Source organism: Chenopodium album, chromosome 26 (assembly GCF_948465745.1).
Source record: "Chenopodium album chromosome 26, dcCheAlbu1.1, whole genome shotgun sequence".
In the NCBI taxonomy this organism is placed as follows: Eukaryota; Viridiplantae; Streptophyta; class Magnoliopsida; order Caryophyllales; family Amaranthaceae; genus Chenopodium; species Chenopodium album.
The window spans coordinates 11,794,938-11,808,465 of NC_137859.1; the positions used below are offsets into that span (position 1 = coordinate 11,794,938).

The window sequence follows — 13,528 nt, forward strand, 5'->3', positions numbered from 1 at the left end:
AAAATAATCCCAACGTTGGATTATTTTTAAGTAATCCGAACTTTGAAGGTCATTCGCTCAAAATGATCCCAACTAGGAACTTAATTAACCTACAATAACAGGTAAAGGTGACACATGTCGCTATTTAATTGGCAGAAAAATAAAATTAAAAAATAAATAAATTTAAAAAATAAAAAACCAGAAAATACCCAGCTGCTGAGAAACATCCACGACCACCCTTAACTCCAGGCCACCACCTAGCCATGACCCCCTCCCGGCACCTCCATCCCCGCCGTCAACTAGACGTTCCTCCCCCGCACAGGCGCCAGCGAGGCCCTTCCCATGAACCACCAATCCACCCATAACGCAACCCAAACCCCCCCCCCCCCAAAAAAAAAAAAAAAACCCCCTCCCCCACCGCATTAAACCCCCCAAATCAGCCCTCCTCCACCCTCGAAACCTCTATTCGTTCGCAAGGGCTCTGAGGGTGGGAAGGGCTGAATTGAAGGTTTAATGTGGTGGACCTAAAATTACTACAGGAAAAATATATAAAAGACCATTAGGCCATGCGGGCTCCCCGAGAATTAATGGCCCATCGGTATTCTATTATGGATAAAGAAAAAAAGAAAAGACAAATGAAATTAAGTTAGGGGGAAGGGTTTTTTTGGGGGTTATGTGTCGTCGTTGAACATGTTTTTGGTGTGGTGGTTCATTGGGCATGTAAAGGGTTTCGAGTTGTTGTTGAGCACGTTTCTAGGCGGTAGCGGTGTTGGGGGCGGGCAAATCTAGGCTGGGTGGGATTGGGGCTATCGAAATGGTGGTGGCTAGCCAGATTTGGGTTGGGCAGGGTTGAGGGCCATCAGAATGGTGGTGGCCGGTCGGTAAGGTCGTTGAGTGGGGTAAGGTTGAGTGGATGTTGGTTGTGGGATTTTTTTTGTTTTTTTTTTTTAAAAAAAATATCAACCTACAATATGTTGACACGTGTCATTGAAGTTTTTTTTTAAAAAAAATAAAGACCTCTTTATCAGGCTATCGATCACTTGGGTTTATTAAAAATGAGTGGCATTCAAAGTTCGAATTATTTAAAAATAATTTAAAGTTGGGATTATTTTGAACGAATGGGATAAAATTGGAATTATTTTTATCAATTTTTTCTAAGTAATAAACATTAGTTGAGTACAACACACATCAAACATTACAACTTTCCCCGAGACGGTAGAAATGTTTTCAAGGAAGCATGTGTGTTTGCTTATATGGCACAGTTCATACTTTAAGTTGAAAAATAAAACAAAGTACTCCTTAGTCCTTACAGCTACAATCTACTCCTTAAACTTATGGCAAACAAATTGTTATCTAACCACTAGGGATGGTAACGGGTCCCGAACCTGGATCTAGATCCGTTTTTGTATCTAGGATCCAGATCCGACTCGGATCCGTCTGGTGTAGAAAATGGAGAGTTAGATTCAAATTCAATGGGTCCAACAGATACGAGTCCATATCTGGGGTCCATTTCCAGGTCCATTTATTTTGCCTAATATTTTGCAACAAATGTAATGTTTGGTTCAAGAAATGCATTTCAAACTTCTGTCGGAGGTTATTAAATTCAACCTAAATTAAAGTTATACAACTAACTTTAAAACACAAAGTAACCAACTTATACACTAAAATTTTGAAATAAAAATACCAATTGGTTGTTGGTGTAGTAGTGATTGGGACTACACTTGATAGGGAAGACCTGTGTTCGATCCCCCGCAACAACGATTGGGAGGGGAATGGAACTTAACCACGCAGAATTGATCGGACTGGAATCTAACCACCCAGAACTGATCCCCGAATCCGGATTAGCCCGAAGAGTGAACTGGGTGGAACAAAAAAAAATTGAAATAAAAATATAAACAACGAAAAAAAGCACGATGTTACAAATGATGAAATTAGCAAGTGAAAAAACAACGATAATGTATCCGATATGAGAGCATCCAAAATTCATCTCTTGAAAGGGCTTATCTTTATCACTACTAACATCATCAGCATTTTTAATAAAGAACAAACAATTTTAGTTTCAAATTAATAGGAAATTTTTTTAAAAAATGGGTAAACAGATCTGGGTTCGGGTCTAGGGCCAGACCCGGATCCAGATCCGCTTGTTTAACAGGACCCAGATTCGACCCGGATCTGACGGGTCCAAAATTTAAAGACCCAGATCTGTGAATGGATCCACAGATCCGGGTCGGGTCCAGATCCACTGTCATTCCTACTCACCACGTGTTATTTCGTACAAGTTAACTTGTAATAAATTTATTTACTTTTTAACTTCACACATACTCCCTCCGTCCCTTATTTTTGCCCCATAATAAATAATGACTATACGATCGTAAATCAATACGGCACAAACGCAAAATGTTTGCGAGAAAACACGATATCGACATAACATGATCGACTGAAAACAAACTTAGCTTGAATATGACCCATTTTGACAAATTGGTCAAATTATGCAAATATCCTACATCTTACGTAGGGGTTTTTTTTTTCCTTAAAAGACTATGTAGGATGTAGTGTAAATATACATTTAAGTACAACATGGCTAAGTTGATCATTGTTAATACACATCATCATAGGAGAACTTTGTTGCTAGGTATTGTGGGTTCGAATCTCTCTCACCCCTTAATTAATTTTTATTTTTTTACTATGTATTTTTTTATTTACGTTTTTACCAATTGATAGTAATAATACATCAAGTTTTGAACCCGAGACCAAATGGATGGAAGAAGCTAGAGAAGCTAGATTAATCTATCTCAAGTTTTCAACATAACATATCTTGCTTTCCATGGCAAGGGACAAAATCTATATCCATTGAATAGAATTATTTGACCAATATAGTCTCATAGGAGTCAAATTCTATTGAGATATTCACACTTGCATTGCTTCACCAACTCGATCTGCTTCACCTACTCTTGCCTCACCAGTCACCACCGTCTTTTAACTGTTTTTAATGCAAAAGCACAACTTTCAGCCTTTTGCTCCTAAAACGTTTACATACTTCATTTCTTTGTTTAATATATATCAAGCTTTAACTTTAACATTATTATTAACAAATTAAATTTCACCAACTGATATACTTATAATTATAATTCAAATTTTAGCATTGTATATATTGCTATAAACTAGTCAATATTTATGCATGTAGTTCAAAACTTCAACTTTTCATTTATGTACGTTATTGATATCCTGATATACTTTGTACAATATAGGATATGTAATTAATAATTATGCATTGTTTGTTATAAATGACAGATAAGTACATAGAGATCGAATCCTTGTAGTTTTAAATTAAGTTTTTTTTTTGTTCTAAATACTCTAAAATCATTATTTTAATTCTAGTATTTTCAATATTATTTTGTACAATTTAACTTGTAATAAATTTATTTACTTTTTAACTTCACACATACTCCCTCGATCCCTTATTTTTTCCCCATATATAGTAAATAATGGGTCAAACTTTAAAAACTTTGACCATGAATTCTCATTAATGTGCAAGTGATAACATATCCGAACCTATTTTGATTGACTGAATTGAGTTAAATTGCACTGAACTCAACAGGCCCTAAGTAATCAGAACAGGCCCTAAGTAATCAAATAATAATAAACGAGTACATATTTAAGAATGCTATTCCCCTCAATTATTCAGTTCTACCAAAAGATTAACTAAAAAGCATTTGGAATGAGGCGGCTTATTTAATTTGTCCTTACCAATAACTGACTTTTGGTTAGACTTTCTACACCCCCAACCCTATAAATACCAAACATAATTCTCATTCTTTGCAGATCCAATTCATTCTCTTCTTCACTACCAAATCTTCCTACTATACCAAGCCCTTTATTTCTTCTAAATAATAATCTTAAACTCTCTTAAGTTTATCACTTCTTAGTAATTATGGGTGTCTTCACATACACATTGGCCGATATCACCAGCCCAGTCGCCGCCTCCCGGTTGTTCCAAGCTCTAGCCATTGACAACCATAACTTTGTCCCTAAGACTTTGCCTCACTTGGCTAAATCCGTTGTGTTTGTTGAAGGTGACTCCACCACTGTTGGATGCATCAAGCAGATCAATTTCCCCGATGGTTATTTTATTTTCTTATTACTCCGTAGTCCGTATTAGACTACTACCTCCGTTTTTGTTATGTGCAACAAAGAAATATTTTATGTCTCACAAATAATACCCCTTTTATTTTGGCAATAATAAGAAACAAAGGTAGTATTTTCTTCTGTGTATAACTATAACATGCTAACATCCGCTAATATAAAATATAACACATTATTAACACACACCTCCTATTATTATTGTTCATAAATAATTCAACTTCTAAATAGGTTTACTGTTATAGTACTTTCTCAACGTACGACTTTGATCATTAATATTTTTTCACAAGGTTGCATTGACATTTACTTTTCTGAATGTATAACTTTGATCATTAATATTAATGTTACATTGATCATTTTTGCAGAGGCTCCATTCAAATATGTGAAAAATAGAGTGGACGAGATTGATTCCAACAACTTCTACCTCAAGTATACTTGCATTGAAGGAGATGTGTTCCCTGATACAGTGGAGTACGCTGTGTACGAAGATAAGTATGATGTGTCCGAAGCCGGAACACGGTGCAAGATGGTGGCACACTACCACATGAAGGGAGACAATGTGATGAAGGATGAGGATCTTGAGAAGGCCAAAGAAGGAATCCAAAAGATGTTTAAGGCCGTTGAAGAGCATCTCATTGCCAACCCTCAAGTTTATGCTTAAACTATTTAATTATTTATCCAAAGTTATTATGAGTGATTTAACTAAAAAATAGGGGCTATAATTGATTATGTAATGTGTGCGGTTTTTAATTTTCCTTCGTTTTTTGGGTGGTTTGGGAGAAATAATAAAGTGTGAGATGTGCTTGTTGAGATGTGAATTGAGAAGTTGCAAGAGAAGTTAAGTTTTACTTACGTACTAAAGAAAGTTTTTATGTGACTGTTTATTTCTACTACGTATTTTTATTTTATTTATTTATAAAGGATCCCCCAAGGGATGGCCACAATCGATCACTCATGTTAAAAGTACGTGTGACCAAGTTGTTGCACCAAAACTTAAAGCCTCATATGTTAAATACGGGTCTAGGCTGCGCCTATCATAAAAAAGAGTCCACTTTAAAAATATAATGAGATTCCTGTTCAAAATTTTACCACTTTAATTAGAATCAATAATACCTCAATTAGTCTTACATAGTGTATCATATTTTATCAAAGTGCAACACGTACTCTCTTTTAGTTGACACCGTTTAACTTTTACACTATTCACAAACTACACTTTGACTCGCTTTTGTGATTGATAGATACGATAAAATATAATCATGTGGGATTTTGTTTCAATCGTCTATATGTATATTTTAATAATATTCACTTTTTATAACTTTATAATGTTGATAATTGAAGTTATTAAGCGTTAAAAACATGTGTTGGCAAGCACGATGATAGAAAGGTGTCAATTAAAAAAAACAGAGGAAGTAAATAACAACCTCTCCTAATTACCTTGTGTACATACCCAGGTTTTAAAAAGGAGTTTTTTATTTTTATTTTTATTTTTTGTTCCCACCTTTTTTTGAATCGCAAAAAAAATTTCATTAATTAAAAGCCATACGACATTTACAATAGAGATTCGATGTTAACAAATACATAAGTTATTGAATCAAATAAAAATTTCCTTCATAAAAACTACGATCGTCGAGTAGATCTTGCACTGCGGAGCATCTCCCTCTTATATCGCTGAAAATTACAGCCTTGTTGGAGAGACAATCTAATGATCCTTTGTAGGCGTGAGGATGTTTACCTTCTGATTCATCTGTCCGTATTCGGAAACTTGATAACTTTTTCACCAACAAAATAATTTCACAACAATCCATTAGATCTACAACCATGGATTCAAAACTAAGAAATTTCTCCCTCGAAAAGAGGAGATAAACCTTGTCTTTCGAAGGAGGTCAAAAAACCCTTGTCTTTCGAAGGAGATCAGAAACCCTTTCCTTCGAGGGAGAAAAGTTCCTCCCAAAAGGAGGAAGCATTATTGAAAACCTAAAAACTATAAAGAAACAAGGATTGGGACTTTCCATCGATTAAAATTGTTGGAAGCCCCTTCAAAATCAACCATGGAGGCTAGGGTTTTGGAGAGAGAAAATTCAAAATACTTCTTGGGGTTGGAAGTCTTAGCTAGCCATTTTTGTGTTCCCACCTGATTCACCCTTTGAGTTGATTCGAATTCAGGGCTCAATTATGGGTAAGGAAATTAAATTATGTGTCATAATTAAAGGAAGGCACTTCTCCACTTAAACCAGGTTAATGGGTGAGTCGGATATGTCAGGGTCAATTGCGGATAAGGTCACATTTTATAGGGTTAATAACGGGTCAGGCCAATTTTGATCGCAAATCAATAGCGGGTTGTTAAGGATAGGCCAACAAATTATTAATTAAAATAAATATGGAAAGTCGTTATTAGTAAAAATATGAGTACGAAAATCGCAAATTTTTAGTTGGTTCCGCGCTACATATTAAATGAACATTTATTATAAAAAATGAACGTTTACTCGTTTAGTAGTTGAACATTGGAATATATAAAAATGAACATTTAATTATAATATAAGAATAAAATAAAGAAACTATGAAACTGAAAAAAGATTATACATCTAATGTTATATAACTGAACATTTCAGTTGTAAATATAAATGAACATATCATTTTGTTGATTATTTATCAACGTTTCTTTAAGCTTTAAGTGTAATGCCTTGATTTGCTCAATTCTCTTGAATGAATATGTTGCTAAACTATATGATTTAATACTAATTAAATACATCAACAATATAATTTTTAATATTGAACAAAATGCTACGGAGTAATGTCTAACATTATTAATGCTAAAGGTTTTTTTTTTTTGAATGGAATGCTTGTTAATTGAACATCCTTTAATCCTTTATTATAAAACGAACATTTTATATTAAACAAACACAAAAATCTGTATTAATTGAAAAAGAAAATGAACATTTATTTTAAAAGAATGAACATTATACGGTATGAAAATGAACATTTATTTTATAAGAATGTATATCATACTGCATGAATGAACATTTAATTATTGAGAATTACAAACTTATTGTAAAATATGTTTAGTTAAAAAATGTTCATTTTTGTTGTAGTAAATGTTCAATTTATAAATAAACTAAAGGAACAACCGCTGACATCATATTGCCCACGTGGCAGCTTTATAAGAAAAATTTTCCCGCCTAAATAAAAATCTGACGTCATTATATTTTCTTTGGTTTCAAATTTCAAATTTAACTAGCCTTTTGGCCCGTTCAATGCACGGGTTATTACCTGGGATAATTATATTCATATGTAGGTATGCTTTTATACAAAGTAATTGTTTCTTTTCAAAAACTTAAAAGAAAAAAAAAAAGAGTGAGGGTAGAACTGTGAAAGAACATGAAAGAATTGAGTTAGATATATATACATGAAGAATGTGGGATATGAAATTACATATTAGTTTAAATTATATTTAAAGTCTAGGAGATGAAAAGACAATTTTTATAATAATTCATATGTTTATTTAATGTGTACTAATTAATTGAACATTATTTGATTTCAAAAAAAAAAAAAAAAAATTGAACATTATTTTATGATGGTGGAAATGAAACACTTCATTTTCTTACTTGAATTTGCAAATTGTAGAATACATAAACACTTAAACATACATAATTAAGGGAGTTGACATGTGGCATATGGGGTTGATGAGTGACTTGTGAATTGTGATGCCATGTGTCATATGAAAAATTTGTGGTTTGTGTTTTTAAATACTAAGTATAGACTAAGTATAGATATAGATATAGATTTCTCCTCCAATTTATCTATACTCTTTAGTTTATTTATTTTTCTTCTATCACCAACTATTGGTATCTAATATATCTTTCCCTTATGCTTCATCGGACAAAATACTTTGATGTATACATTTTTTCTATTTTCCTGTATATATTACAAGTTTAAAATCATTTTTTATTTGTTTAATTAAATTCGTATATTAAAAATCTAACTTTTATGTATGTGCTTAAATTTTCATATTCGGTTTGTTCTTCTTCAAAATTAATTTTATAAAATTAGCATTTACAACTAATGGTTATATCTTAATAATTTTTCTGATTCGTAATAATACATAAAATATATATACTCTATATTTCCGTTCATCGCACGGGACTAATCTAGTTTATAAACAAAGGACTAGCCAGAGTTTTTAAAATGCACATCACTAACGGCTTCTTATTGCTCCATCTTCAACCAATTCAACTGAACCAGGAATTGATCCTCGCATTCTTAAATCCATTAAAAGGGTTGTTCGACACTCCAACTTTGAGCTCAAGCTCGCCTATCAAACCCTAATTCATCTCATGAAACGACAACACTCTCAGGTATTTCTCCTTTTCCGGTTCAATTTGATGTTTAATTGCCAAAATTTTAATTGTAATTGTTGATTTTTTGAACTTAGGGTTTATGTAAATTTTCTGAAATTCCAGATTAAGTATATTTCGTTTTTGATAATTGATGAGTTAGTTATGCGTTCGAAGCTTTTTAGAACCCTAATTACTGAGAATTTGGATCAATTGTTAAGTTTATTGGCTGAATTTCGAATAAATCAATCTCTCCCTGCTCCTTCTTCTATTGCATCGGTTTTACAAGCTAAGGATATTGAAATTTTAGAAAAATGGAATTTGTCATTTGGATTTCATTATAAATAGCTTAGGTTAGGATATGATTATTGAAGAACACACTAATGTATGAATTCAATTCCCTATTTTACAATCGAATGCTGCTCGGATTGAGCGAGAAAGGAGAGAGAGGGAGGTGGGAACGCGCAAATGATCTTGAAGAACAAACTCGAGAAGTTGAGGGAGAGGTTTCCATCAGGTATACAACCTTTTTCTCTATCTTTAATGGAGATTATTGCAATTATGATTATTATTTTTATTTAGGCAATTAATTTGAGTGGGGAAATAAATTAATTACTTCTTTTTTTGTCAATCAGTTGGTTTCTTGTATTTTCCTGCATTTTTGTTATCTATGAAATGAAATGAAAATGTTGAACTACATTGACCGCTGGAGTCCCTAATTTGCTACAACTCAAATTTCGGTACTTAAATTGCAACTTTTGGTAAACTTGAGTACCTTGTTTTTGTATTACTCCAAGAAAAATTGTGTAGGTAAGGAGAGAGATAATTTTGCAAAATTAGTAGTGAAATACAGAGATAATATTGGAAGTGTTTTAAATATTAGTCGTTCTTCTGAATAATTCTAATTGTTGGAGGTGAAATGGTTGTGATGAAAAACCTTAATTAAATTGATGTAATGCTCTATGACTTCCATGGTTAGTAATTTATTGTTTCAATGCATTGGGCTCTGGTTGTACGATAATGATTGCCCCCTCTCATATTCCATTGAAAAAAATCTATATATAATTAATATTGTAATAATAAATTTGGTTTCCTGGATTATTAGCTTCATTATCTTTCAGACAATTATAATATTAGATTTGTTTATGTGATTTGATAAGATTGGAATAACATTAATTTTTTATTATCCATTTGGTGATTGCTGTCATGTAGTTGACAAGGATTCACATGTATTAGTGATATACAATCATAATTAAGGAGGTTTTAACAGAGACTTGTTCATAGAGTTGGATATTTAATAAAAATGCAAGTATTTCTATATTCATTGTGGCAGCCAGAAATGCATCAATAAACTAATTGAATGATTAAATGTTGACTTTGTATGTATATAATTAACTTCACCATAACATGGCACCAAACCTAAGTTCAGTTTATCACTCTTAATTTGTGTCTCTCTTCTTCGATTCTTAGACACAAAAATGGCTGAAGCAATCATCTTGACTATTGCAAAACTCATTCTAGGAAAGATTGCTTCTGCCCCCGGTGATCTTGTCTATACCTACATTGCTGAAGAGATCAAAGGTGCAAAGTCAGTTAAGAAAGATCTCAAGATCATAGCCGACCAATTGGAGGCCATTTGCGCTGTTCTTGAAGATGCAGAGGAGGAGGAGCTTACTAATAAGGCTAACAAAATTTGGCTAAGAGATCTTAAGAGCATTGTTTATGATATTGATGACCTCTTGGATGAAGTGGCCTTTGATGTTATGCAACGTCGTGTTAATGTAGGCCAACTTGGACGTCAGTTCAGGTACTATCTTTCCTTTTCAAATCCTGTCATTTCAACCTTTGGTTTGAGTCACAAAATAAGCAACCTCCGCATAAAGCTAGAAAATATAGTGGCTAAGAAAAATGATTTTGAGTTAACCAAGCGTCCAGTCAAAACCTCTAAGGACGAGAATAAAGAACCTTTAGGCGGATGTGCGTTTGTGTATGATCCCGCTATTAAGGGAAGAAATGAGGCTAAGCAAGATATTATTAACATATTGAATGGTGTCAATAATGTTAGTAAACTCTCAGTGCTTCCTATAGTCGGGATGGGTGGGATCGGGAAAACAGCATTAGCTAGATTAGTGATTAATGATATTGAACACTTTGATCTTAAACTGTGGGCATGTGTATCGAACAAGTTTGATGTTTGTAAGATTATAGAGGACATTGTAAAAGATGGTAGTGATGGCAATGTAGGGAACCTTAGTTCTCATATGTTGTTGAAAAAGCTCCATAATTTATTGAATGGGAAAAGATACTTTCTTGTGTTGGATGATGTTTGGGTAAATGACATAGACTTGTGGAATAAACTTGTGAACATGCTGAAATTTGGCAAATCAGGTAGTGTAATTTTGATCACTACAAGAAATACCGAAGTTGCTTCTATTACTCGAACTATGGAACCTTATAACTTGGACAAGCTTCCATTTCATGTTTGTTGGTCCATATTTAAGCAATTAGCATTCATCGAAGGTGACGAAGCAAAGTATGAAAACCTTTACGAGATTGGGAGGTCTATAGTCGAGAAATGTTGTGGCATCCCTCTTGTTGTGAAGACTTTGGGGAGTTTGTTGAGGTTAAATAGGGACGAGCATGAATGGCAACGAATTAGTAATATGGATAGCTTTACAGAGTTGAATCATCAATATGATAAGGTGATGCAACTCTTAAAATTAAGCTATGACTCACTTCCATCTCACTTGAAACCATGTTTTGCCTACATGTCATTATACGTGAAGGATTTGCATCTTTACACGGGGTATATACCATATATGTGGAGCGCACTTGGTCTATTGCCACAAAGCAATGGAAACAAAGATATTGAAGTATTGGGGAACGAGTATCTCAAGAAACTAGCATCAATGTCTCTTCTACAAGAGCCGAGTTTTCGGTCAAATGGATGGCTTGAAGGGTGCAAAATGCATGATCTCTTGCACGATCTTGCTCTGAATGTTATGGGGGAAGAACTAGCGGTCGTAACTCTAGATGATGAAGTGATAGTTTCAGAATTTACTAGGCATATAGTTTGGGGATACGAGAGTTCTAATAGTTTAGAGGATATGAAATTTCCTAAAGAGCTTCTGAAGGCTAAGAATGCACGAACATTTCGACTTGGTTATAAAATAAATTATATTAGCCAATCATTTCTTGAAAAAGTTCTATCCACTTTTAGTTGTTTACGCATCCTGGAGCTTGAAGGTAGTTCGTTTGAAGAACTACCAAGCTTGATCGGGAACTTGAAACATTTGAGATATCTGGACTTGTCGGGTAATCCTATCATTCAATCTCTTCCAGAAGAAATATGTGACTTATTGTATTTAGAAGCGTTTTATCTAGATGGATGTGAGCGATTGAAAGAGCTTCCAAGGGGTGTCCACCGGCTACAGAACTTAAGAAGTTTTACTGTGACATCATGCCAGAAGAGCTTAGTTAGCACTAAATTGAATCATTTGAGTTGTCTACGTTACATTTGGTTTGTGTCATGTAAGAGAATAGAATCCTTATGGAACAACAACAATGTCGTAACAGGCCTCACTTTTCTTCAGACCTTGATCATTGAGGACTGTCCGAAATTGACTAGCATTTCAAGCAACATGAAGTTCATTGGTCTGCAGACTTTAGAAATTGATAATTGTACAGAGCTAGATTTGGAGGAAGGGGGCGGCTTGCAAGGCCTTCAAAGCCTTCGGACATTGAGCATAACAGGAGTACCAAAGTTAGCAAGTCTGCCAAATTGTGTTCAATCTGCTACAGCCTCCCTTCAAAATCTTTATATAGATAATTGTTTGGGTTTGGTGGAACTTCCAAATTGGCTACAACATTTTACTTCTCTTCGGAAATTGAGAATCAAAGACTGTCAAAATCTCTTGGAGGTACCTAAGGGATTTCAACATCTTAGAGCTCTGCAAGAACTCTGCATTATGAATTGCCCGCACCTATCAACAAGATTTGCTCAACCAAGCGGAAAAGATTACTATTTGATACAACATGTCCCCAAAATCTGTCTTTATAATGCTCCATAATCCATACACTGTACGAAGTAAATGATCGAGCAGGTATTCAATTCTATTCTCACTGCTGGTTCAGTGATTCTGTTGTATATCTCAATGTGTCTTGCAGTCTTTGATCTTCGCATAAATTTTAAATACTTGAAAACATCAGTTGGAATAAAAACTTTGCTGTCAAGTATCAAGCAATTCTATATTTATTACATATTTATGAACATTGGATGACTAGGCTGAAAGTTCTAATTATCCTACAAAACATTACAGACTGTCACTTTGTGCAGATATAACTTTTGTGGCGTTGCTGAAGGAACCATCAAACTGACTCACATTCCTAGCTTCTGGTGATCGAATGTGCGTGTATTCGTTTTTCTACGAACTCTTAAGAGTTGCATCCTGCGCTAGTGGGAGATCCGTACCAAGATATTATATTCCCTGTTATAGCTTCGCCTCTACAAGACTACAAATCATATAATCTGGTGAAGGCCGTGAAGAATCAAGGATTTTGGGTATGACAGTTCGTGCTTAAGCTAGGAAGAATACGCAAAACAAAATTTAGAAGTCTATGATTCTATGAGTATGTATAAGTTACGGAGTAATATTTTTCTTGGCATATGAGATATGAACACTTCTATGAGAATCTGCAACTTGTCAAAGTGATTATTCGTTAGTTGAATGGGATACTTTGATCATAAAACTTTCATAGGAGTCGAATTTTATTGAGATATTCACACTTGCTTCACCAACTCTGCTTCACCTACTCTTGCCTCATCACCGTCTTTTTACCTGCAAAAGTATAACTTTGAGCCTTTTCTCCTTAAAAAGTTTACATATATTAAAAAAAAAACTTCATTATTTTTATTATAAAATTTAATATCACACTAAATCAACTTTACATTATTTAAATTAAATTGACCTTCTAAAATTCAAATACATTCTTAGGTTAGTGACCTTAGTGTCAAAATAAATTATACAAAATATCAACTTTTATTTAGATACTACTAATTAAAAAAAAATAAAATAAAA

At 33.7% G+C, this 13,528-nt stretch overlaps 2 protein-coding genes across 2 annotated transcripts; both read left to right on the forward strand.

Moving 5' to 3' along the window:
* The first annotated feature begins 3,910 nt into the window (after positions 1 to 3,910).
* Positions 3,911 to 4,841, forward strand: LOC145618452 (pathogenesis-related protein STH-21-like). The gene is made up of 2 exons (XM_081673221.1): positions 3,911 to 4,100; positions 4,485 to 4,841. Exons 1-2 carry the CDS (start codon positions 3,911 to 3,913, stop codon positions 4,778 to 4,780), a joined length of 486 nt encoding a protein of 161 aa, XP_081529347.1. The 3' UTR covers positions 4,781 to 4,841.
* Positions 4,842 to 8,338: 3,497 nt separating this feature from the next.
* LOC145617887 (putative disease resistance protein RGA3) lies at positions 8,339 to 13,193 on the forward strand. Its single transcript, XM_081672646.1, has 3 exons — positions 8,339 to 8,967; positions 9,921 to 12,553; positions 12,787 to 13,193. Exons 1-2 carry the CDS (start codon positions 8,919 to 8,921, stop codon positions 12,518 to 12,520), a joined length of 2,649 nt encoding a protein of 882 aa, XP_081528772.1. The 5' UTR covers positions 8,339 to 8,918; the 3' UTR covers positions 12,521 to 12,553; positions 12,787 to 13,193.
* The last annotated feature ends 335 nt before the right edge of the window (positions 13,194 to 13,528 follow it).

What these genes read in the sequence shown, in the direction of transcription:
- LOC145618452 (XM_081673221.1), top strand. Translation starts at nt 3,911, where the DNA reads ATGGGTGTCTTCACATACACATTGGCCGATATCACCAGCCCAGTCGCC. An exon ending in GCAGATCAATTTCCCCGATG is followed by an intron (nt 4,101 to 4,484) that starts GTTATTTTATTT and finishes TCATTTTTGCAG; the next exon opens with AGGCTCCATTCAAATATGTG.
- LOC145617887 (XM_081672646.1), top strand. Translation starts at nt 8,919, where the DNA reads ATGATCTTGAAGAACAAACTCGAGAAGTTGAGGGAGAGGTTTCCATCA. An exon ending in GAGGGAGAGGTTTCCATCAG is followed by an intron (nt 8,968 to 9,920) that starts GTATACAACCTT and finishes TTCGATTCTTAG; the next exon opens with ACACAAAAATGGCTGAAGCA.